Genomic DNA, 27,498 nt, shown 5'->3' with positions numbered 1-27,498 from the left:
CAGGGTGAGTCACCTAACATTACCGCTGGATATATTTCGTAAACCACATCAAATACTGACGAACCGATTCCACAGACCGAACGTGAGGAGAGGGGCTAGTGTAATTGTTTAATACAAACCATACAAAAATGCACGAAAGTATGTTTTTTTAACACAAACCTACGTTTTTTTAAATGGAACCCCGTTGGTTTTGTTAGCACATCGGAACAAATAAACAAATACGTAATCAGTGCCGTTTGTTGCATTGTAAAATGTTAATTACTTCCGGAGATATTGTAACCTAAAGTTGACGCTTGAGTACCACTCCTCCGCTGTTCGATCGTGTGTATCGGAGAGCACCGAATTACGTAGGGATCCAAAGGGAACGGTGATGGTCCTTAGGTACAGAAGAGACTGGAAGAGCACATTAAGTCCACATGCTAACACCTTTTTATTGGTCTTTTTCACTGACGCACATGTACATTACCATGAGGGGTGAGGTACACGTACACACGTGGTTTCCGTTTTCAATTACGGAGTGGAATAGAGTGTGTCCCGACATGTCAGGCCAATAGATGTTCAATGTGGTGGCCATCATTTGCTGCACACAATTGCAATCTCTGGCGTAATGAATGTCGTACACGCCGCAGTACATCTGGTGTAATGTCGCCGCAGGCTGCCACAATACGTTGTTTCATATCCTCTGGGGTTGTAGGCACATCACGGTACACATTCTCCTTCAACGTACCCCACAGAAAGAAGTCCAAAGGTGTAAGATCAGGAGAACGGGCTGGCCAGTTTATGCGTCCTCCACGTCCTATGAAACGCCCGTCGAACATCCTGTCAAGGTTCAGTCTAGTGTTAATTGCGGAATGTGCAGTGCACCATCATGCCGATACCACATACGTCGACGCGTTTCCACTGGGACAATTTCGAGCAACGTTGGCAGATAATTCTGTAGAAACGCGATGTATGTTGCAGCTGTTTGGGCCCCTACAATGAAGTGAGGACCAATGAGGTGGTCGCCAATGATTCCGCACCACACATTTACAGTCCACGGTCGCTGTCGCTCTACCTGTCTGAGCCAGAGAGGATTGTCCACGGACCAGTAATGCATGTTCCGTAGATTCACTGCCCCGTGGTTTGTGAAACCCGCTTCATCGGTAAACAGGTAGAACTGCAACGCATTCTCTGTTAATGCCCATTGACAGACTTGCACTCGATGATTAAATTCATCACCATGTAATTGCTGATGTAGCGACACATGAAACGGGTGAAAGCGGTGACGATGCAGTATACGCATGACACTACTTTGACTCAGTCCACCGGCTCTCGCAATGTCCCGTGTACTCATGAGTGGGTTCATGGCAACAGCAGCTAACACACCAACTTCACCCGCTTCTCCTGTGACGGGCCTGTTACGGACCCGTTTGCGTGCTACGACCACATCTGTTGCATACAGTTGGCGGTAGATGTTTTGCAATGTGTGGCACGTTGGATTCTCTCTGTCCGGGTACCGTTCTGCATACACCCTGCAGGCTTCCGCTCCATTTCGTCGACACTCGCCATAGATGAGTATCATCTCCGCCTTTTCAGAGTTCGAATACACCATGGTCACAGTTCCTACAACATTACACTATCACAGACGTCTGGTAACACGGTGTACTACAGTTGGTCTGCGTGCGGAGACGAATGCAGAATATCAATAGCAGCAAGTGTTGCATGCGGACACTGCGACAGCTAGACCAAACCACAACAGTGCACTACAGCCACACTCGTAAACACGATCGTCATCGTAAACATGTCCCTGCCGACCGTGGCCCGTGTTTGTTACAACACGCAACTGAACGTCGGAGGTTTCAAGCGTCAACTTTAGGTTACAATATCTCCGGATGTAATTAACATTTTACAATGCAACAAACGGCACTGATCACGTATTTGTTTATATGTTCAAATGTGCTAACAAAACTAACGTGGTTCCATTAAAAAAACGTAGGTTTGTGTTAAAAAACATACTTCCGTGCATTTTTGTATGGTTTGTATTAAACAATTACACTAGCCCCTCTCCTCACGTTCGGTCTGTGGAATCGGTTCGTCAGTATTTCATGTGGTTTACGAAATATATCCAGCGGTAACGTTAGGTGACTCACCCTGTATACTGTAGGAGAGGGGGGGGGTGGTCGAAGTAACGCGTGATGAGCAGAGATAATCCCTGTCAAAGCTAAAACTTAACTATCGATTGTTGTCTTGTCAAAGACAACAATCAACCAGATCTGAGAGACACTGAGAATAAAACTGAAAATCAGACTTACACAAGCGTCCTACAGGAACTAACCCTTGCCATCAGTGTGGCAACATCTCCTGCCTAGTGTCCCTCGTTCGCAGCAGTTCCTTCGCTGTATCTCTTGGACTACTGCACCTGGATTATTAATGTAGCAGAAGGAAGTTCTCGTATTTTGAGCTGTGTGCCGTAAGCTGGCAAATCTGTTCTTGTGTCGGCGGACTGGCACACCTTGGAGGTGGGTGGGCTGGCCCGGTCACGAGCGCCATAGGGATGTGGTGGCGGGAAGAGAGATGGACTGGGAGTGGGTCAATTGGAACGAGCCCTCAGGAACACACATGCGCCCAGCAGCAGCGATTACTATGCATGATGTACGGCTGTTAAAAGGTTGCCGAAAGGAGATGGCTGACAGACTGTACGCCCCTGTGAATTTGAAGCATATTACCGGGTTGAAATCCGATGGTGTTTTGCACAATGATATACTGATACTAATGGCTTAAGGATCCGAAACAGCATAACTGTGGTGTGCGGCTGGACACACAGGGCAACCAGTGAGTGTGATGTTGTTGGTGAACATATTGCTGTTTATCGTACCTCGCCTTGCCTTGTTGGACGATCTGTGTATTCTATACGATTCATAGCCACCACACATAATTTGTGTCCAGCGCCACGTTTTTATTAACGAAGTGCGTCAGTATTTGTTGTATGTGCTTTTAGACAGCGGCGTTAATCTTTGTTCGTTCTTGCATTACGCTAGTTCGTTGGGTCACGTGCTTTTGTTGTGACCCTTAGGGCCCTGTTGCCAGCCTGTTATGTGTGCGCAAGTAAGCACCTGGATGTAGATAAGCTCGCACTAAGCCTGTTATCATTTGTAGTAAACCTTACGGAGTTCAGCTGAGCTTTTATTGGTTCTTTTGTCAAACTGTTTGTTATTGTGCTGTAAGTGGCTACTGAGATCTGTCCCCAGAAGCTGAAATCTGGTTCTGGAAATTCTCCTAAAACTTTTGTTGTTTGATGAATGTTGTAACTGGTAGTATAGGTCAGGTTATAATTTATAGGTATCTGGCATAGAAGTCGGCCAATTTTTAAATTCATGGTTTGGGTGTTAAAGGGAAAAGGGTTGGCACTATGAGCAAAGGAGTAGTTATTGAACGCTTATGTGGTAACGTTTTAATATAGTTTCCGTTCCAGATGAACCTGTTGTGATATCATTTCTATTACTTGTGTCGGCCCGATTGCGGTGGCGTTCATGGACCGATACTTTGTATATAACTGAGGCGTCCACCTACGTTGGTTGTGCTGTGTCGCCCAGCTGACTTGAGGAGATTACTATTAGATTAATTCATGTTACATACTGTGTATATGCCAACTAGCTCTGCAGATGACGAAGAAATTGATGAAATGTATGATGAGATAAAACAAATTATTCAGATAGTGAAAGGAGACGAAAATTTAGTAGTCATGGGTGACTGGAATTCGATAGTAGGAAAAGGGAGAGAAGGAAACGTAGTAGGTGAATATGGATTGGGGGTAAGAAATGAAAGAGGAAGCCGCCTGGTAGAATTTTGCACAGAGCATAACTTAATCATAGCTAACACTTGCTTCAAGAATCATAAAAGAAGGTTGTACACATGGAAGAATCCTGGAAATACTAGAAGGTATCAGATAGATTATATAATGGTAAGACAGAGATTTAGGAACCAGGTATTAAATTGTAAGACATTTCCAGGGGCAGATGTGGACTCTGACCACAATCTACTGGCTATGAAATGTAGATTAAAACGGAAGAAATTGCAAAAAGGTGGGAATTTAAGGAGATGGGACCTGGATAAACTGACTAAACCAGAGGTTATAGAGTGTTTCAGGGAGAGCATAAGGGAAAAATTGACAGGATGGGGGAAAGAAATACAGTAGAAGAGGAATGGGTAGCTTTGAGGGATGAAGTAGTTAAGGCAGCAGAGGATCAAGTAGGTAAAAAGACGAGAGCTAGTAGAAATCCTTGGGTAACAGAAGAAATATTGAATTTAACTGATAAAAGGAGAAAATATAAAAATGCAGTAAATGAAGCAGGCAAAAAGGAATACAAACGTCTCAAAAATGAGATCGACAAGAAGTGCAAAATGGCTAAGCAGGGGTGGCTGGAGGACAAATCTAAGGGTGTAAAGGTTTATCTCATTAGCAGTAAGGTAGATACTGCCTACAGGAAAATAAAAGAGACCTATGGAGAAAAGAGAACCACTTCTATTAATATCAAGAGCTCACATGGAAACCCAGTTCTAAGCAAAGAAGGGAAAGCAGAAAGGTGGAAGGAGTATATACAGGGACTATATAAGGGCGATGTACTTGAGGACAATATTATGGAAATGGAAGAGGATGAAATGGGAGCTATGACACTGCGTGATGAGTTTGACAGAGCACTGAAAGATCTAACTCGGAACAAGGCCCCGGGAGTAGACAACATTCCATTGGAACTACTGTCGGCCTTCGGAGAGCCAGTCCTGACAAAACTCTACCATCTGCTTTCTTTACAGACGAAGGGAAAAACTGGTAGAAGCCGACTTCGAGGGAGATGAGTTTGGTTTCCGTAGAAATACTGGAACACGTGAGGCAATACTGACCATACGACTTATCTTAGAAAATAGATTAAGGAAAGACAAACCTACGTTTCTAGCATTTGTAGACTTAGAGAAAGCTTTTGACAATGTTGAGTGGAATACTCTCTTTCAAATTCTGAAGGTGGCAGGGGTAAAATACAGGTAGCGAAAGGCTATTTACAATTTGTACAGAAACCAGATGGCAGTTATAAGCGTCGAGGGACATGAAAGGGAAGTAGTGGTTTGGAAGGGAGTGAGACAGGGTTGTAGCCTCTCTCCGATGTTATTCAATCTGTATATTGAGCAAGCAATGAAGGAAACATAAAAACTCTGAGGTTCGCCGATGACATTGTAATTCTGTCAGAGACAGCAAAGGACCTGGAAGAGCAGTTGAACGGAATGGACAGTGTCTTGAAAGGAGGATATAAGATGAACATCAACAAAAGCAAAACGAGGATAATGGAATGTAATCGAATTAGGTCTGGTGATGCTGAGGGAATTAGGTTAGGAAATGAAACACTTAAAGTAGTAAAGGAGTTTTGCTATTTGGGGAGCAAAATAGCTGATGATGGTCGAAGTAGAGAGGATATAAAATGTAGACTGGCAATGGCAAGGAAAGCGTTTCTGAAGAAGAGAAATTTGTTAACATTGAGTATAGATTTAAGTGTGAGGAAGCCTTTTCTGGAAGTATTTGTATGGAGTGGGTGGAGGTTATACTTAACAGCTGAACTAAGTTAGTAATTGGCTCCTTCTACCGACCCCCAGTCTCCGATGATATAGTTGCTGAACAGTTCAGAGAAAATTTGAGTCTCGTAACAAATAAATACCACACTCATACGGTTATAGTTGGTGGGGACTTCAACCTTCCCTCGATATGTTGGCAAAAATACTTGTTCAAAACCGGTGGTAGGCGGAAAACATCTTTCGAGATTGTCCTAAATGCTTTCTCCGAAAACGATTTCGAACAGTTAGTCCACGAACCCACGCGAATTGTAAATGGTTGCGAAAACACACTTGACCTCTTAGCCACAAACAATCCAGAACTAATAGAGAGCATCATGACTGATACAGGGATTAGTGATCACAAGGTCGTTGTAGCTAGGCTCAATACCGTTTCTTTCAAATCCACCAGAAACAAACGCAAAATAATTTTATTTAAAAAAGCGGATAAGTGTCACTAGAAGCCTTCCTAAGAGACATTATCCATTCCTTCTGAATTGACTATGCAAATGTAGACGAGATGTGGCTCAAATTTAAAGATATAGTAGCAACAGTAATTGAGAGATTTGTACCTCATAAATTGGTAAGAGATGGAACTGATCCCCCATGGTACACAAAACAGGTCCGAACGCTGTTGCAGAGGCAACGGAAAAAGCATGCGAAGTTCAGAAGAAAGCGAAATCCCGAAGATTGGCTAAAATTTACAGACGCGCGAAATTTGGCACGGACTTCAATGCGAGATGTCTTTAATAGTTTCCACAACGAAACATTGTCTCGAAATCTGGTAGAAAATCCGAAGAAATTCTGGTCGTGTGTAAAGTACACAAGCGGCAAGACGCAGTCAATACCGCTAAAGCGGAGTTATTGAACGCAGTTTTCCGAAATTCCTTCACCAGGGAAGACGACTGGAATAATCCAGAATTTGAAACACGAACAGCTGCTAGCATGAGTTCTTAGAAGTAGATACCTTAGGGGTTGCGAAGCAACTCAAATCGCTTGATACGGGCAAGTCTTCAGGTCCAGATTGTATACCGATTAGGTTCCTTTCAGATTACGCTGATACAATAGCTCCCTACTTAGCAATCATATACAACCGCTCGCTCACCGATAGATCTGTACCTACAGATTGGAAAATTGCGCAGGTCGCACCAGTGTTTAAGAAGGGTAGTAGGAGTAATCCATCGAACTACAGACCTATATCATTGACGTCGGTTTGCAGTAGGGTTTTGGAGCATATACTGTGTTCAAACATTATGAATCACCTCGAAGGGAACGATCTATTGATACGTAATCAGCATGGTTTCAGAAAACATCGTTCTTGTGCAACGCAGCTAGCTCTTTATCGCACGAAGTAATGGCCGCTATCGACAGGGGATCTCAAGTTGATTCCGTATTTCTAGATTTCCGGAAAGCTTTTGACACCGTTCCTCACAAGCGACTTCTAATCAAGCTGCGGGCCTATGGGGTATCGTCTCAGTTGTGCGACTGGATTCGTGATTTCCTGTCAGGAAGGTCGCAGTTCGTAGTAATAGACGGCAAATCATCGAGTAAAACTGAAGTGATATCAGGTGTTCCCCAGGGAAGCGTCCTGGAACCTCTGCTGTTCCTGATCTATATAAATGACCTGGGTGACCATCTGAGCAGTTCTCTTAGGTTGTTCGCAGATGATGCTGTAATTTATCGTCTAGTAAGGTCATCCGAAGACCAGTATCAGTTGCAAAGCGATTTAGAAAAGATTGCTGTATGGTGTGGCAGGTGGTAATTGACGCTAAATAACGAAAAGTGTGAGGTGATCCACATGAGTTCCAAAAGAAATCCGTTGGAGTTCGATTACTCGATAAATAGTACAATTCTCAAGGCTGTCAATTCAACTAAGTACCTGGGTGTTAAAATTGCGAACAACTTCAGTTGGAAAGACCACATAGATAATATTGTGGGGAAGGCGAGCCAAAGGTTGCGTTTCATTGGCAGGACACTTAGAAGATGCAACAAGTCCACTAAAGAGACAGCTTACACTACACTCGTTCGTCCTCTGTTAGAATATTGCTGCGCGGTGTGGGATCCTTACCAGGTGGAATTGACGGAGGACATCGAAAGGGTGCAAAAAAGGGCAGCTCGTTTTGTATTATCACGTAATAGGGGAGAAAGTGTGGCAGATATGATACGCGAGTTGGGATGGAAGTCATTAAAGCAAAGACTTTTTCGTCGCGGCGAGATCTATTTACGAAATTTCAGTCACCAACTTTCTCTTCCGAATGCGAAAATATTTTGTTGTGCCCAACCTACATAGGTAGGAATGATCATCAAAATAAAATAAGAGAAATCAGAGCTCGAACAGAAAGGTTTAGGTGTTCGTTTTTCCCGCGCGCTGTTCGGGAGTGGAATGGTAGAGAGATAGTATGATTGTGGTTCGATGAACCCTCTGCCAAGCACTTGAATGTGAATTGCAGAGTAATCATGTAGATGTAGATGTAGAGTGTAGCCGTGTATGGAAGTGAAACGTGGATGATAAATAGTTCAGACAAGAAGAGAATAGAAGCTTTCGAAATGAGGTGCTACAGCAGGATGCTGAAGATTAGATGGGTAGATCACATAACTAATGAGGAGGCATTGAATAGAATAGGGGAGAAGGGAAGTTTGCGGCACAACTTGACTAGGAGAAGGGATCTGTTGGGAATACATGTTCTGAGGCATCAAGGGATCACCAGTTTGGTATTGGAGGGCGGCGTGGAGGGTAAAAATCGTAGTGGGAGACCAAGAGATGAATACACTTAGCAGATTCAGAAGGATGTAGGTTGCAGTAGGTACTGGGAGATGAAGGAGCTTGCACAGGATAGAGTAGCATGGAGAGCTGCATCAAACCAGTCTCAGAACTGAAAACTACAACAACAACAACTGTGTATATAGACACTAACTGCGCTGGTAAAGATATGACTAAATGTTCAAAGAAATGCTTAAATTTCACATTGTTTTGAAATTTTATTTAAGTTTTTATTTACTTAATAAATGCTTTAAAAGTTTGCGCTGCACTTATTGGACCCAGTTTCTTCTCCGTTTCTGCATGTGTAACAGTTGTGGCAACTATTTGTAATTAGTCACTACAAATGAATATTTGGTTAAATAGTGAGTTACATGTTTCATTGATGATCGAAGTGATGTGGAACGAGTCAATTTACAGGACACGATTAGTGTTACCATTAGTGAACGCAACATCATTTTATTCCTACTCAAGCAACTTCAAAGACGGTGAAACTGACGGTTTCTTCGAAGTTTCGACTATAGACATTTGAGATGCAAATTATATAGTGCGATATGTAGACTGAATTAAATTGATCTGAAAATAGTGTAGTCCTTTATTTTCATTAAAGGTTATACGATAGTGATTGCGGATACATGAAGTACTTGTAGGTGTTTTATTTCTTGAGAATTGCGTTTGGCAGGGCTGGGAGTCTCACACACAGACAACAGATCAAAGCATCACGACGAGCACCATTAACTTAACGCAGGTTGCAGAAGTGACGCCGATGCCAGGTAGGACAGAGTTCGCTGAGGCTGTTGTGTGTACTGGACAGGGTGATGTAACACGTCTGTATTTTATATATCCCGCTCGATCGGGATCTAATAGCAGCCCAAATGAATAATTAAATAATGTGACCGTGTACCTAATGGGGCTGGCAATCGGAATGGACTGCTACGGAGTTGTTACATTCCATTTTGTTCTTCTCAATGCTGTAATAATGAAATGTCTGGTGACAAGAATAACGCCAACACAGCTTCACTGATCAAGACCTATATTCGTCTCAAGAACACAAGAAAAAGGAGACAGCCACTGCCTTCGTCATACACTTTTAATAACGGCTAATCTCAGCACAGGATTCTTCGTTATTTATATTCGTCACACGCTGATACAATCACTGCAATCCAACACTGCAATCCAACACTGCAAATCCAAAATAATGCCGGCGCGGTAGACGCGAAATCAAAATAACGGCACAGAAATATCACTGATCACTCTCGTAATTATACTTTATCACTTTCCCGTATTATTCTAACACAAAGGGGTTAAACCGCGGCGATGGCCACTCCCTTTGTCGGTAAACCTTGAACTACAACAACTGCTGGCTTCCGCCCAGCTCGGCCCGCCACACAGGAACAACTGACTCAACTCTCCACTCGCTCTCGCTACTCGACACACTAATCGATAGTTTGCCCTGTCGACCTGTGCCGAGTGCAAACCTACAGTAAGGGCCTACGGACCCCTTACAGTGAGCTGACGCCCGTCGCGAGCCGACACAATACTGACAGCAGTTATCGCAGTCGTTGAAATTCTGTCATGTGATGACAGCCGCTCCCGTGTTCCTAAAGTGTTTTTCTGCGGTGCGGACGTTGTGAAGTACAGTAAACGTCCCGGAAGGCGGGCAGCAATGAGCCTTGGGCGGAGACTGCAGAGAAGACGGCGCCAGTCTGCCGATAGAAGAGCAACATACCGGTGGACGCTACGCAGGCTCCGTGAAAGCCACAGGTATTTATGGCTCCAGGCTCTCGGCAGAACAAGGCAGGCAAGGTGTGAAGATTCTAGAAGTGTGAGACTTCCACTTTTTCTGCCCAAAAATACTTGTAGCTGGCACCTCATGCATATAAAGCAGATACGAATCTTTGGTGAATCGTGGGAAACATGCTAAGGCGTTCCTTTGAAGCACAGCTGAAACACGTTGAAACGTCCCCTTTGAACAATTATACATGTCTGTGCTTAAACTGACACACAATATTTTTTTTAGCGCAACGCAATCTGACTTTAAAAAATCCCTGCAAAAGAATGGCCCTGACTAACATTAACCTGTACCTTTCACAAATCACTTACCTCACAAAAATCTTCTTTACTCAAGCTACTGCAATACAGCGAGCACCACTACTGCCAGCTAAATAAAAGATTCAAACTTAATAATCATAATATATATGCCATCCAGTCTTACAAATTTCAAAACTCCGCCATTTCTCTCCCCACATCCACCACTGCTGGCGGCTCACCTCCAACTGCGCAACGCTACGCGCTGTTCACATTCAGCTGCCCAACACTACAATGGCAGACAACAATGCAAACTAGCCACAGACTGCACACAGCACAGCCAGTGATTTTCGTACAGAGCGCTACGTAACGTTGCCAATAAGAAAACATAAACAGCCTACTTACATAGCCACCATGCTCCCCACAAACATTTTTACAAATTGTTTTGGGCAGTGGCCAATACAGATTTGAAAAAATTTTTCATAATTACAATATCAAATAAATCAAATGCACACACTTATTGATACAATGTTGGTCAAGATCTAAAATGTTCTCACAGTCCATAAAGACAGTCCAGATTGTTCATTACAGTAAAATTGCAGTGTTTTTCTCAAAGTCTGAGCAGTAAAAGAAAATGCACACGGAAGTAGTGGATTTCCATGCAGTCTTGAAGAAGTAGTACTGTCCTTCCAACGGAAAGACAGTGCTGACTCTTGACATGCTGACAGGTAATGGGCCACAACAGAGCAAACCCACAGCAGAGTCATTCGACGTTTTGAAGAATATTGGTAGGTAGGTCATCGCAGAGCAGACCCACTGTAGTCCTGGTAGAGATTATGGTATTGGTGGGCCATCAGAGATGCAGACCCACTGCAGTCCTTGTAGAAATAATGGTACTGGTGAGTCATCAAAGATGCCGACTCACTGTAGTACTTGTAAAGATGGCCAGCAGCCATCTGTTGTGACTGTGCATTTTCTAAGGGGACGTTTCAACGTTCCTTTCTTTAGCTGTAGGTCTCTGTGCGCGAAAATGAGGAAATTTCATTGGTCTGCCTGGTTTGCCGTAGCAGTTTCGGAAAAATATTGAGAAGCAGGAGAATGCTCCACGAGAATTGAGTCTTGTGATTGCATGACTGCTCGTAAGAGGCTAGAATTGACTCTCGAAGAAGGGGCGAGTGTTACGAGGGAAAACAGAAGGAACTAAAGTGGCTCTCCGACTGCAGATAGCCGGCCAATGTGGCCGAGTGGTTCTAGGCGCTACAATCTGGAACCGCGAGACCGCTACGGTCGCAGGTTCGAATCCTGCCTCGGGCATGGATGTGCGTGTTGTCTTTAGGTTAGTTAGGTTTAAGTAGTTCTAAGTTCTAGGGGACTGATGACCTTAGAAGTTAAGTCCCATAGTGCTCAGAGCCATTTTTCGACTGCAGATAGCGAAAGAACCACTGGGAATTCCGCTCGCAGAATGCGGTGTGAGAAGTGCTCGTTTCGCTTTGCAGATCAAACTGGAACTTGAAGTAAAGTTAACGTCAGGCAGCTTTTCGCGATTCACAGGCATCTTCCACAGTGGACGCCGACATTAGCGGACAACACACGACGCTGTTAAACCGACTGGTAATATCTGCAATTGGCTTAGGCGTGTACAGGTCGCAATATATTCACTAAGGGTTAGAGTGTTAATGAATAGGAGGATGACGTCCTTCTGGCATGCATCGTTCCACGAACTCAAATTTTGGCAATCACTGTGGTCAGATCGCGGAAACAAATCAGTGTGCTAACAGTGTAGTAGCCTACCTATCGGTTCCTTGTCTTGAATCTCCCCTCGAATTAGTTATTTGTAACTATTTCATGTTCTTGTGATCATTTGTCAGTGAATGGGATATTATTAAACATGTTCGTTTATACTTCAGTGCAACTATTTCACTCGTTTTGTGTGACAATTTATAATAAACAATAGACCATACAGCAACTTTGACTTTCATATCATACGTGTCTCACCTGGTCACAAAGTTAAATTACAGTCACTATCCCATCACCCTTTTGACGTATTTAGGGACACAATTTAGCCTTAATAAAAAAACCTTGTGTAACAAATGATAGTTTACAGTCTCTGTTGGGCATATACATACCGATACAGGTTAATTACCTAAAGGTGTAGGCGGTACACTTAAAAACAAGTTTTTTTAAAATGAATATCGCGTGAGGATCAGTCCAGTGGTGTCGATATTAGACACCAGCAACACGACTAACGGAATATCCAAGTTCTGATTATGCATAGTTTATTGTTAGACATTACAAAAAGCAAAACTATATGTAAAAAATAGGCAAGTACCGCGAAGTGATCTGACCAGATGGTATTCTTTCTTTTAATGAAAGAAAGCGCATGGGTCATATGGTCTACCACAGTTGTAATTGGCGAATCACGTCAGTGAGCACTCTGTTGCTGAGTGGAAGTTACATACTGGACTCTAATTATAGTCACAGAGGACTTCATTCCCTATGCATACCTCTGAAATGGTGATAGAATTACTTACAATCTGTTTCACTTTACAGAACCCTGCAGTTCGTTATAAATTAACATTTTTGACTTGATTTGTCATGCAGAAACACGAACCACTAATATAAACAGACCAAAGTTTATAGCACTGTAAAGATATGGTACTTTATCTTGGAGATCATTCATAGCTAATTTACACTGTGGATCAGAGATACATATAGCATTTATAAAATTATTTCTATCTTTACAACATCTTATTAAAACTATTGCACTGTAAAATATATGGCAGTGACTAAAATAAAATAGATAAACTATATAAACTGTAAAATACATGGCAGTGATATATATATATATATATATATATATATATCTTTTGTGTGGCAGTTATATATATATATATATATATATATATATATATATATATATATATATAGAGAGAGAGAGAGAGAGAGAGAGAGAGAGAGAGAGGAAGTGGTACAAATATGGAATAACATTTTGCATTTTGTTTCTCATTCATAAATTTCTCCGTTTTTCAAGTTAAGAAAACAAAATATCTGTAGCACGTACTTTGCAAAATATTTTAATGCTCCCTATGTTTTCGAAAACATACTACATTAGGAACATTTCTAAATCAGGCTTAACCTAAAGTTTGACATTTTTGCCACTTTAGATTAGTCCATACCACCTACACACACCCAAATTAGCAGTCTAAAGATCCATGTTGCACAGAGCAGACACAATGCCCTTAAGCAAAGACAGGCTCCAATATGAAACTGAAGCCATCAAACAGATAGCAGCTGCAAATGGTTCTCAACGTACACTCATTGAGAAAATATCTAAGAAAGTTAAGAAAGGAATAGAGAGAAACATAAATAAGAACAACAAACAGATAGACACCAGAGCAGTATGCTTTCCCTACTTTGTTATCGCTTTACAAAAACCTGCTAATGTGTTGAGACCATATATTGTAAGAGTTGCTTTCTCCACAAACAATAAATTAGGTAATAAACTGCCACACAATACAGAAACCAATAAAGATAAATTTTCCAACTTAGGTGCATACAAGATAAAATGCAGTCAACGCCCTGTACACTACGTAGGTCAGACCAGACGGAGCTTTCAAACTAGATTCAGAGAACACATTAATGCCTTTAGATATAACACACCCAATAAATCAGTCATAGGTACACACATTCAGGACACAGGACATTCATTTGACAACACAGAGGACAATCTAATATAACTTCACAAAATGAAAAAAAGTCACAAACTCAACATTTATGAAGAGCTGGAAATTTTTATTTCCAACAGAAAACATGGACAGAATGCTCTAAATGAAAAGCACTGAGACAGTGACAATGAGCTTCTTTAAGAGTTTTGTAGGTGTACTAGATAATGCATTGTAACTCTTTCTATCTTCTACCTCCTGAGTCAGTTATTAAAGAAAAATAAATAATCCCAAAGTACTTTAGAGACGCAGTATATTCACAGCTATGTCATTTATATATATGTATGTACTTAGTTTATCTATTTCATTTTATGTTCCTGTCACACATATTGCAATACAGTACTTTAACAAGATGTTGTAAGGAAAGAAATAATTATATAATTGCTACGTGTATCTCTTATCCACAGTGTGAACTAGCTATGAATGCTCTGTGAGGCGAAGTACCGTATCTTTACATCACTACAACCTTTGGTGTGTTTATATTACTGGTTTCTGTGTGATAAATCAAGTCAATGGTGATTTTATTTTATAACGAACTGAAGAGTTCTGTGCACTGGAACAGACTGTAAGTAGCTCCATCACCATTTCCAATGTATGATCTTAGTGCCATATGACAACAAGTGCTTGTTATACTTTTTGTAGCAAAATAAAAGAAAAAAAATACTACTAGCTGCATTCAGCTGGTATACAGGTAACAAGATATGCTGTTTTCCACCTGAAGATCAGAGATAAACTGTCAAAACGCGTCGTGGGAGAAAAAAAAGACTGACCCAAAAACTGACCAAAAAGGACTGACCCCACTGACCGAAGATAAATTTGTTTTATTTGAACTTTTTTTGTCAAAACAGTCGCAGTTTCCTCAGAAAAACACTCCAACGTGGAGGACATAAAGTTCTGTTCGGACTGGTCAACTGCTACCTTAGGAGAAGCGATAAAGATCGTGGCACATGTGATTATCATGTCGCTAACCCCTACAGACGTTATTTTCAGCAGATAAATGCAACCGGTGCTGCTGCTTCTGTACTGAAGCACTTGACCTCCTTGCGTCAGAAAAAAATCTTAGGAATTAACAGGAATTGAACCGCGTTCTTTCGCTCCGAAGGCAGCGGCATTAACCATTTGTTTAAGGAGGCGATACGTTATAAAAACGATTATGCAAAAAACGTAAAATTCGATATTGTGCTAACTGCATGGAGCAACTATAACGCTTCGAGTCTGCATCAAGTTTCTGACTCGAAAGAACGACATTATGTCCATTAACAACAGTGATTTACATGCATACATAATTCTTTTATTACTTCTCATTTCTTTCATGAGAACATATGGTGACGCGTATTCTGACACCCAGCATAAGATGTCTCACCCAAAGTTTCTAACGACGACTAATCTATGGCGGAACCCACTCATGATTAGAAGCCTGTGATTATGTTTGTGTTTAGAGCAAATTAGAAAACGTTGTAACGTGTATTATCATCGCAAAGATGACTCTCATCCGGAATTTTATCATCATCCTTTGGATAGAAACACTTTTTCCGGAATTCAGGAATTACCGCTATTTAGGGGATGTAAGCTAGAAAACAAAAGTTTTCCATGTGTTGACAACTGTTCTCAGTTTAAATAGAAATATTGTACATTCTTCGGGTTTGAAAAGACTTTTTATTACATATCTTTTGTCAGGCACATTTCAACACTATGAAAAATAGCAATTTCACCAATTGTTTCTACAGGTTTCAGGATCATAAGAAATTAAACTTATATATTCTGACACCTCACTAATTATGCAGAAGGTGTCGCAACTCGTCCCGCGAAAAGAATCGTAGGGGTGACGTCATCCATAATGAAGAACAAGAAGGGGTGGTCGGCCTTGAAGATGACGGGTGGTGGTGGCGGAAACTGAGGAGCGCCCGCACCAACCGCCACGAGAACTGCAACAGCAGGAACAGGCATTACTTTCTCTGTCCGAGGTGACAGTCCTACAACTTTTATTCGCACGCACGTGTAAAACAGCATATCCAGGGCACTCACACAGTGGGAGATAGGAAGATCGTTGCTCACGAAACGCAAGACTCGGGGTTTGAGTCTAGTACAACACATTCTACTCACACAGTGGTGATGTATTCCAGTAACTTCAAAAATGGTTCAAATGGCTCTGAGCACTATGGGGCTTAACTTCTGAGGTCATCAATCCCCTAGAACTTAGAACTACTTAAACCTAACTAACCTAAGGACATCACACACATCCATGCCCGAGGCAGGATTCGAACCTGCGACCGTAGCGGTCGCGCGGCACCAGACCGAAGCGCCTAGAACCGCTCGGCCACACCGGCCGGCATGTTGTATTTGAGTTTAGGATAATGATGGTGGTGATGATGATGATGATCACGGAGAAATGAGGAGAGGCTCAAACCTTGTGCTGGCATAGAAACCTACGGCTCTCGCATACAAGGCCGCCGACCTTTCTGACCTCAACTCAGAGACAGTACAACAATAGTTTCTCTCCTTGAGCGAGGTATGTGATTCTATACAGGACATTGGTGCGAATTCTTATCTGCTGAGGCTTCGGCACCCTTCCATCCGCAACCGTTGCCAGCCAACATTTTCCATGAAAATTCGAAACAAACTTGTCCATCGTCTTCTGTCTTACCACCATCCTTCCGTCTCCACCTCGCTGCAGTCTTTCGCACGCAGCTATTCACTCTTTTTAACCACCAGTCTCTTGGTCTTCCTCTTCATACTTTTACCTTGCCTTTCACCTCATATACCGTTCTGGGTGTTTTCTTCTCCTTCGCTGACACTCTTCATTCTTTAACCTTTCCGTTTTCGTCACTCCAATACTGTTTCTCAAGAATTTCATCTCTCCTATTTCATTTTGCTTCTGTCTCTTCCTTTCATTATTCACATCTCCGAGGTACACATCGAGATGGGAACAGACTACACCCGATACATAACCATTTTATTGTTTTGCAGGACGTCCTTGCTGCGTATCAGGCTGCTAATAATCTCCCAGAATGCTCTACTTCTCTTCCTCACTTATTTATTTCTTTATCGCTTCTTCCATTTTCCAGTACTAAGGTTTGCAGGTACCTGAAACTCTCCATTTTTCTCAGACGTCCTCACCCCCAATTGTTCTTCTTTTTTGAGATAATCATTTCACACTTACGTATGCTACATTTCATCCGATATTCTTGTCCTGTTTGTTGCCAAACGTCCAACTGCCCTGCACTATCTCCTTCTAGTTTCTGCAAATCATCAAATCCTCTGCAAACACCGTCGCTTTCTTGGAGGTATGTTCCATCTTGCAACTAAATGATAGACAGTTTGTTTTTTGTCATTCGCGTTTCGCTTCTTTCTTTTGTGAAGCATCTTCAGTGGTCTGTTCACATGCTTCTACTTCCAAAGTTACATTTTTCATGTTTTCTCTTGTTTTACAGATAAGGCAGAACTTTTGTAGCACAAGTTTCGTGAAGTTAAATTGCCTTTTGGTGTTAGGATTTTCAGTGTTGCTATTCCACGTGTGTAGACCTGCAAACTTTCACTTTTCATTGTGGGTTCAGTATGTGTGTGTTTGCAATGTGTTGTGTTGCCAACTGTCGCTGGGTGTTTATTTTTCGTAATTCGTTTGTGTTGTGCATGTGGTTGGATATTTTATTTGTTTTGTTTTTGTTTGTATGTATGTGTGTCTGCTTGTGTGTTATGTTGTGTGTAAATGTGTCACTCCTTTTTTCTTTAAAAAATGTGTGGAAGCGTTATTCTTTGTATGTGTGTATGTTTGTGTGTGTGCATGTGTTTGTGTGTGTCTTTGCCATTCTTTGTGTTGTGTTAGTGGAATATCCAAAACCCTTAAAGTAATCCCATCCAAAAATGACTTCCGATATGGAAAGGATGTTTACTTACAAAAAGGGGGCCTTCCAATGGGATCCCCAATATCAGGAGCAATCACAAACGTATTCGTCAGCCATATAGAAAACGCGATCTTCGATACAGTCATCACAAAGAAATATATAAAATTGTTTACTGGTACAGATATGCGGATGACATAATTCTGGATGAACGAACAGAAAAAACAGATATACTTCATACGGACATAAACAGTATACATGGAAACAGAATCACAAAAGCTAGTACATATCTTGGATATGCCAAAAAGGGAGACAGAAGTTAGCGCATATTTGACTTATTCAGGAAGCCAACAGTCCCAGATACACTTATACCGGCTACATCCAACCTGATACACACACTAAATAACATCCCAATCAGCAAAGAAAACTATGAAAAAGAATTACAAGCAATACAGCTCATAGCCACAAACAATAGTTGTAACACCTGTATAGTGCCTTCCGTAATGTTCGCACTTGTATTGACAGTGCGCTGACGCACGTTTTCAGGCGTTGACGGTGGAGCACGATAGCAAATATCCTTCAACTTTCCCCACAGAAAGAAATCCGGGGACGTCAGATCCGGTGAACGTGCGGGTCATGGTATGGTGCTTCGACGACCAATCCACCTGTCATGAAATATGCTACTCAATACCGCTTCAACCGCACGCGAGCTATGTGCCGGACATCCATCATGTAGGAAGTACATCGCCATTCTGTCATGCAGTGAATTATCTTGTAGTAACGTCGGTAGAACATTACGTAGGAAATAAGCATACATTGCACCATTTAGATTGCCATTGATAAAATTGGGGCCAATTATCCTTCCACCCATAAAGCCGCACCATACATTAACCCGCCAAGGTCGCTGATGTTCTACTTGTCGCAGCCATCGTGGATTTTCCGGTGCCCAAAAGTGCATATTATGCCGGTTTACGTTACCGCTGTTGGTGAATGACGCTTCGTCGCTCAACAGAACGCGAGCAAAAAATCTGTCATCGTCCCGTAATTGCTCTTGTGCCCATTAGCAGAACTGTACACGACGTTCAAAGTCGTCGCCAAGCAATTCCTGGTGCATAGAAATATCGTACGGGTGCAATCGATGTTGGTGTAGCATTCTCAACACCGACGTTTTTCAGATTCCCGATTCTCGCGCGATTTGTCTGCTACTGATGTGCGGATTAGCCGCGACAGCAGCTAAAACACCTACTCGGGCATCATCATCTGTTGCAGGTCGTGGTTGGCGTTTCACATGTGGCTGAACACTTCCTGTTTCCTTAAATAACGTTAACTATCCGGCGAACGACCCAGACACTTGGATGATGTCGTCCAGGATACCGAGCAGCATACATAGCACACGCCCGTTGGGCATTTTGATCACAATAGCCATACATCAACACGATATCGACCTTTTCCGCAGTTGGTAAACGGTCCATTTTAACACGGGTAATGTATCACGAAGCAAATACCGACCGCACTGACGGAATGTTACGTGATACCACGTACTTATGCGTTTGTGACTATTACGGCGCCATCTATCACAAAGCGAAAAAAGTGGTCCAACTAAAACATTTATATTTCTTTACGTACTACACGAATATGTAATGAAAAATGTGGGTTCCTATTTAAAAAAACGCAGTTGATATCCGTTTGACCTATGGCAGCGCCATCTAGCGGGCCAACCATAGCGCCATCTGGTTTCCCCCTTCAAGCTAGACGAGTTTCGTTCTTTCTAGTTTTTTCGTTCGATGCTTATTTCGTGAGATATTTGGCCCGGTCACTATCAATGGACCACCCTGTGTATATATATAGTAGTTCCAAAGTTACATTTTTCATGTTTTTCTCTTGTTTTATAGATAAGGAAGAAGTTTTGTAGCACAAGTTTCGTGAAGTTAAATTGCCTTTTGGTGTTACGATTTCCATTGTTGCTATTCCATGTGCGTAGACCCGTAAGCGTGTTCATACGCTCCCCATACTACAGATGGCCGATATCCGGCTTTTTCTCACCCACGTTTATTACAAGACTTTACTTTTACTTTTAATGATGAGTTATATATGTATGTGTTTGCAATGTGTTGTGTTGCCAGTTGTGGCTGGGTGTTTATTTTTCGTCCTTTGTGTGGTGCAAGTGGTTTGATATATCCATTTGTTTTGTTTTTGTTTGTATGTGTTCGTGTTGCTTGTGTGTAATGTTGTGTGTAAATGTGTCATTCCTTGTGAGAGCGCTTTTTTTCTTTACAAAAAATGTGTGAAAGCGTTATTCTTTGTGTGTGTGTGTTTGTGTGTGTACGTGGGTTTGTGTGTGTATTTGCTATTCTGTGTGCTGACTTCCGATTTGGAAAGGATGTTTATTTACAAAAAGGTGGCCTTCCATTGGGATCCCCAATATCAGGATCAATTGCAAACATATTCGTCAGCCATATAGAAAACGCGATCTTCGATACAGTCACCACAAAGAAATATACAAAATTGTTTACTGGTACAGATATGCGGATGGTACGGTGGATGAACGAACCGAAAAAACAGATAAACTTCATACAGACATAAACAATATACATGGAAACAGAATCACAAAAGCTAGTACATTTCTTGGATATGTCAAAAAGGGATACAGCAATTAGCGCATATTTGACTTATTCAGGAAGCCAACAGCCCCAGATACAATTATACAGGCTACATTAAAAAGAGAAAAAAAAAGAAACTTGCGGCCGTAAGACACATATAACGCAGACTAAATAACATCCTACTCAGCAAAGAAAACTATGAAGAAGAATTACAAACAATGCAGCTCATAGCCACAAACAATAATTGTAACACCTTTATAGTGCAAAGACTCAACCAAAAAATCAAAACACAGCTAAAGAAAATTGTAAACATGCAGAGAACACAAACGCCACAGAACCCAGCAGACACTACAGCTGACAACCAGAAACACAAAACAGTTACACTCATGGCATGACTGACTGAAGGAAACGGTATACTTTAAGATAGAAACACATATCAACACATAGAATAGCAAATACACAATTTTTTTTAAAAAAAGCAGTCTCACAAGGAATGACCCATTCACGCATAACAAAAAGACAGACACATTCGCACACACAGACATAACAAATAAAATATCAAATGACAATCGCAACACAAACCAATGACGAAAGGTAAACACAATACACACTGTAAAACACGCACGTTGAACACACAATGAAAATCGTAAGTGAAGTGTTATAATAAGTATGGGTGAAAAAATGTTGGAAATCGGCCATCTGGGGTATGGGGACACGGACTAACAACATTGGAAATCGTAACACAAAACGGTAATCTAATTTCACAAAACTTGTGCTACAAAAGTTGTTTCTAAGCTGAAACACAAGAGAAAAACATGAGGAAACGTAACATATTTTGCACTACTAACTCTAAAGTAGGTCTCTACACAGGGTGAGTCACTTAACGTTACCGCTGGATATATTTCGTAAAACACATCAAATAATGACGAACCGATTCCACAGACCGAACGTGAGGAGAGGGGCTAGTGTAATTGTTTAATACAAACCATACAAAAATGCACGGAAGTATGTTTTTTAACACAAACCTACGTTTTTTTAAATGGAACCACGTTAGTTTTGTTAGCACATCTGAATATATAAACAAATACGTAATCAGTGCCGTTTGTTGCATTGTAAAATGTTAATTACATCCGGAGATATTGTAATTAATTACATCCGGAGATATTGTAACATAAAGTTGACGCTTGAAACATTGTCCTCACTTCATTGCAGGGGCCCAAACAGCTGCAACATACATCGCGTTTCTACAGAATGATCTGCCAACGTTGCTCGAAAATGTCCCAATGGAAACGCGTCGACGTATGTGGTATCAGCATGATGGTGCACCTGCACATTCCGCAATTAATACTAGGCTGACCCTTGACAGGATGTTCCATGGGCGTTTCATAGGACGTGGAGGACGCATAAATTGGCCAGCCCGTTCTCCTGATCTTACACCTCTGGACTTCTTTCTGTGGGGTACGTTAAAGGAGAATGTGTACCGTGATGTGCCTACAAGCCCAGAGGATATGAAACAACGTATTGTGGCAGCCTGCGGCGACATTACACCAGATGTACTGCGGCGTGTACGACATTCATTATGCCAGAGATTGTAATTGTGTGCAGCAAATGATGGCCACCACATTGAACATCTATTGGCCTGACATGTCGGGACACACTCTATTCCACTCCGTACTTGAAAACGGAAGCCACGTGTGTACGTGTACCTCACCCCTCATGGTAATGTACATGTGCGTCTGTGAAAAAGACCAATAAAAAGGTGTTAGCATGTGGACGTAATGTGCTCTTCCAGTCTCTTCTGTACCTAAGGACCATCACCGTTCCCTTTGGATCCCTACGTAATTCGGTGCTGTCCGATACACACAATCGAGCAGCGGAGGAGTGGTACTCAAGCGTCAACATTAGCTTACAATATCTCCGGATGTAATTAACATTTTACAATGCAACAAACGGCACTGATTACGTATTTGTTTATATGTTCAGATGTGCTAACAAAACCAACGGGGTTACATTTAAATAAACGCTGGTTTGTGTTAAAAAACATACTTCCGTGCATTTTTTTATGGTTTGTAGTAACCAATTACACTAGCCCCTCTCCTCACGTTCGGTCTGTGGAATCGATTCGTCGGTATTTGATGTGGTTTACGAAATATATCCAGCGGTAATGTTAGGTGACTCACCCTATATATATATATATATATATATATATATATATATATATATATGTATATATGCGAAAACAGAACATACCTTGTAAGTAGGTTGTTTATGTTTTCTTTATGTAAGTAGGCTGTTTATGTTTTCATATTGGCAACGTTACGTAGCGCTCTATATGAAAATCACTGGCTGTGCTGTGTGCAGTCTGTGGCTAGTTTGCATTGTTGTCTGCCATTGTAGTGTTGGGCAGCGGCAGCTGGATGTGAACAGCGCGTAGCGTTGCGCAGTTGGAGGTGAGCCGCCAGCAGTGGTGGATGTGGGGAGAGAGATGGCGGAGTTTTGTAATATGTCATGAACTGCTATATATATATTATGACTATTAAGGTAAATACATTGTTTTTTCTCTATTAATATCTTTCATTTGCTAACTATCCCTATCAGTAGTTAGTGCCTTCTGTAGTTTGAATCTTTTATTTAGCTGGCAATAGTGGCGCTCGCTGTATTGCAGTAGTTCGAGTAATGAAGATTTTTGTGAGGTAAGTTATTAGTGAAAGGTATAGTTTAATGTTAGTTTGGGCCATTCTTTTGTAGGGATTTTTGAAAGTCAGATTGCGTTGCGCTAAATAATATTGTGTCAGGTTAAGCACAGTCTGTCAGGTTAAGCACAGTCTGTCAGGTTAAGCACAGTCTTGTATAAATTGTTCAAAGGGGACGTTTCATATGTCGACCCTTAGCCTAGGATACCTCTGTGGAACCTTCTGATTTTTTTCTTGTAGTTTGTGTATTTAGTGTAGCTTTTGTTTATTGCTAGCGCGTAATTATAGAGAGAATTTCCTTGGTAGTTGTGGTTTGTCATTGTTGCACAGTAAAACGGTTGTGGCATGCATGTAGATTTGCACCAACTATTTCGCAGCTGCGCTTGCAATTAACTAGATATTATTTTCAGTTCTATGTTAATGTGTTCTCTTATTTTTGCTCTTCAAATTGTGTTTTTTTTTGTGTTGTAGAGTGAAATATTGTGACAATAATGGCGTGTGAAAAACGCAATACTAGTTTCCAAAGTAAACTGAGAAATGACAGTGAAGACGAAAGCAGTGTGTTAGCGCCACCGAGTAATGAATTAACTAATGTTGAAAGTAGTAATTTGGTAATTGTACATAGGGAAATGGAGCGGGCTGCAAACAATCTATACGCAAAGCATTTCACTTTTGTTTATCATGAGGTAAGTACATTGACTTCTGCAGAACTTAGCTTTCAGAGGACAATAACTACGACACTTCCACAGAGATTATCTTACAACAAGATGAACATTTAGCGCTACAGGACACGCATTTGAGTGCTTAATTTTGTACTTAAACCATTTATTTTTCAAGATTTTTGAAATACAAAGAAAGTTTTCTGCGATACATTGCTGTAATCTGTAACACCTGAGGGTATAATTACATTAATCCTCAGGGGGGTACACGCCTACTTTGTGTACCATGTGTTTGGCAAGCACAAGGAGCCCTAGCTAATATGGTATTTGCTTATACAACTTTACACATCGGTACCATATTCCTCTAACACATAAATTACATAGCTATCTGATCATTTAACTGAGAGAGACAAACTTTTTTATTACGTCAGTGACACATGTTTACGCAATTACAGAGTTGGATTACTTCACACTTACGAAATTGTATTTTGTCTGTACTGTGTGAACTGTTCATATTTTTTCGGACCCATTGTGATACTATGAGAGCTTTGAATGATGTACACTCCTGGAAATTGAAATAAGAACACCGTGAATTCATTGTCCCAGGAAGGGGAAACTTTATTGACACATTCCTGGGGTCAGATACATCACATGATCACACTGACAGAACCACAGGCACATAGACACAGGCAACAGAGCATGCACAATGTCGGCACTAGTATAGTGTATATCCACCTTTCGCAGAAATGCAGGCTGCTATTCTCCCATGGAGACGATCGTAGAGATGCTGGATGTAGTCCTGTGGAACGGCTTGCCATGCCATTTCCACCTGGCGCCTCAGTTGGACCAGCGTTTGTGCTGGACGTGCAGACCGCGTGAGACGACGCTTCATCCAGTCCCAAACATGCTCAATGGGGGACAGATCCGGAGATCTTGCTGGCCAGGGTAGTTGACTTACACCTTCTAGAGCACGTTGGGTGGCACGGGATACATGCGGACGTGCATTGTCCTGTTGGAACAGCAAGTTCCCTTGCCGGTCTAGGAATGGTAGAACGATGGGTTCGATGATGGTTTGGATGTACCGTGCACTATTCAGTGTCCCCTTGACGATCACCAGTGGTGTACGGCCAGTGTAGGAGATCGCTCCCCACACCGTGATGCCGGGTGTTGGCCCTGTGTGCCTCGGTCGTATGCAGTCCTGATTGTGGCGCTCACCTGCACGAAGCCAAACACGCATACGACCATCATTGGCACCAAGGCAGAAGCGACTCTCATCGCTGAAGACGACACGTCTCCATTCGTCCCTCCATTCACGCCTGTCGCGACACCACTGGAGGCGGGCTGCACAATGTTGGGGCGTGAGCGGAAGACGGCCTAACGGTGTGCGGGACCGTAGCCCAGCTTCATGGAGACGGTTGCAAATGGTCCTCGCCGATACGCCAGGAGCAACAGTGTCCCTAATTTGCTGGAAAGTGGCGGTGCGGTCCCCTACGGCACTGCGTAGGATCCTACGGTCTTGGCATGCATCCGTGCGTCGCTGCGGTCCGGTCCCAGGTCGACGGGCACGTGCACCTTCAGCCGACCACTGGCGACAACATCGATGTACTGTGGAGACCTCACGCCCCACGTGTTGAGCAATTCGGCGGTACGTCCACCCGGCCTCCCGCATGCCCACTATACGCCCTCGCTCAAAGTCCGTCAACTGCACATACAGTTCACATCCACGCTGTCGCAGCATGCTACCAGTGTTAAAGACTGCGATGGAGCTCCGTACACCACGGCAAACTGGCTGACACTGACGGTGGCGGTGCACAAATGCTGCGCAGCTAGCGCCATTCGACGGCCAACACCATGGTTCCTGGTGTGTCCGCTGTGCCGTGCGTGTGATCATTGCTTGTACAGCCCTCTCGCAGTGTCCGGAGCAAGTATGGTGGGTCTGACACACCGGTGTCAATGTGTTCTTTTTTCCATTTCCAGGAGTGTATTTGGTATGAGATCATGATTTTTAAAGTACGTTTGAGGTAGATGACACTACTGAAATGAGCAGAGAATTTTATTTAGGTTTTGAAATTATTGCAGAAAGCTACGACGTTTTTGAGATTTGACTGAGGTGTTATGATGTTATTTTTATGACGACGATGTGTATTATGCTGTTGAGGTATGTTTATGATCAATAAGCCAATGATATATGAGGAATTTGATTATGCTACATACTTATTAAGATGAAATATTGAAAAAGTGTCGACGAATATGTATATGTGTAGTAAGGTAAGGAGTAATGAATAGTGGTTAGGTACTCTGATTTATGAAAAGGATGTTGGAAACCAAGAATCGTACTTTAAGAGTTATGAAATGTGTGTAAATGCGTGAATGTATCACAATGCCGGCGAAAATTTTTTGGACACTGTTATATTTACAGGATTTTGTTTCTACACATTTGTAACGCTAATTCTCGACCTGTGAAATTTTTATATGAGACTGCCACTGTAGTAGAAACTGCTGTCGTAAATATTTCAGTAAGAAAGGTAAGTGACCACCTGCACGTAATGAGTTTTGGGCGCCCAGCTGAGAGGTAGTCGTCTGACAAAAAAGAGCCATTAGCGTGTGCCCCTTTCAGAGGTACAGGTGGAAAAAAAAGGGGGCCATTATCCTCGCTATTGACGTTCCTTTGTAGAAAGCATCGCAAAAACGACATGGTCGAACTTGAAAACATATGATAACACTGTGGAGCTCTTAATTTATGATTTACTGAAATGCCTAATGAAATGACGAGAAATATTTTATGTCTATACACCTGATTATGACAAGTATCTTTCTACGAGATTTGAGAGAATTTCTACTAACTTATGAAATGCCACATGACTATTAAAGGATTTTTTACGCTTTACTTTGTACATATGCTCATTTCGTTTAATACCTAGTTTCTAGCTGCACTGCAGCATTGTTTAAAATAAAATTTTATGAATGTACTAATATAGATATTTTATGCCTACAGATCCAGTAAACAATAACTTAAAAAAAACGAAGGAGCACAAAAAGACATTTCCCTTCACAGGACTTGCATACATAATTTTCTTTTCAACTACTTATTCGTAGAATAAGTTGTGGTGCACCATTTTAATTACATAGACGTTAAGATGTGAATATACATTTCCCTTGTCTGCATTGTTGTCTTTAGTGTAATGTTTTTTTTTTTTTGCTTGAGCTATGTCATGTTTAGATATAAGTTAATACTTCTGCTGCTGCTGTGTGCCAGGCATAGTGCTACTAAATTTCACTTTGTATTACTCTGTTAAGCTAGTTTTACTACTGATTTATTTTTCTTGTTGCTGCACATTGGCTCACATTAGTTGTAATGTTGCATTGTTTGGTAATTTAGATTTGCTGTAGCTTGCTTTGCAATTTTCCATTTTTTTTTGTCATTGCTGTTTGTGTTAATTATTTTGCGCTGCTGCATTGCCTCGTCCCTTAGTTTAGCATCTGAGCTCAGTAGATTTAAGTTAGCTTAAGAGGGGGTAGACTATAAGAGAATGAGTTGCGATTAATTGGAAGAAATGCATTGAGAAGTTATACAAAAAAAGTACAGAAAGCAGGTATAGGTAGGATTTTCTTGGAAATAAATGAT

At 41.7% G+C, this 27,498-nt stretch overlaps 1 protein-coding gene across 4 annotated transcripts in view; it reads right to left on the bottom strand.

Moving 5' to 3' along the window:
* The window catches only part of LOC126162930 (leukocyte elastase inhibitor-like), a 121,228-nt gene that overhangs the window by 19,205 nt on the left and 74,525 nt on the right, over positions 1–27,498 (bottom strand). For 2 of the 4 annotated variants that reach the window (XM_049919750.1, XM_049919753.1), the window contains exon 8: positions 15,716–16,007. The exons of the other annotated variants lie outside the window; for them this stretch is intronic. In XM_049919750.1, the coding sequence (XP_049775707.1) occupies positions 15,859–16,007 (149 nt within the window). In that variant the 3' untranslated portion in view covers positions 15,716–15,858. Of the gene's footprint in view, positions 1–15,715; positions 16,008–27,498 lie in introns of those variants that run through there. 4 annotated transcript variants of the gene reach the window in all.

The sequence above is a fragment of the Schistocerca cancellata genome, chromosome 2, assembly GCF_023864275.1.
Source record: "Schistocerca cancellata isolate TAMUIC-IGC-003103 chromosome 2, iqSchCanc2.1, whole genome shotgun sequence".
NCBI classification, from domain to species: Eukaryota; Metazoa; Arthropoda; class Insecta; order Orthoptera; family Acrididae; genus Schistocerca; species Schistocerca cancellata.
Note: the sequence above shows the minus strand (reverse complement) of the source record. Positions and strands in the feature narration are given on the sequence as shown.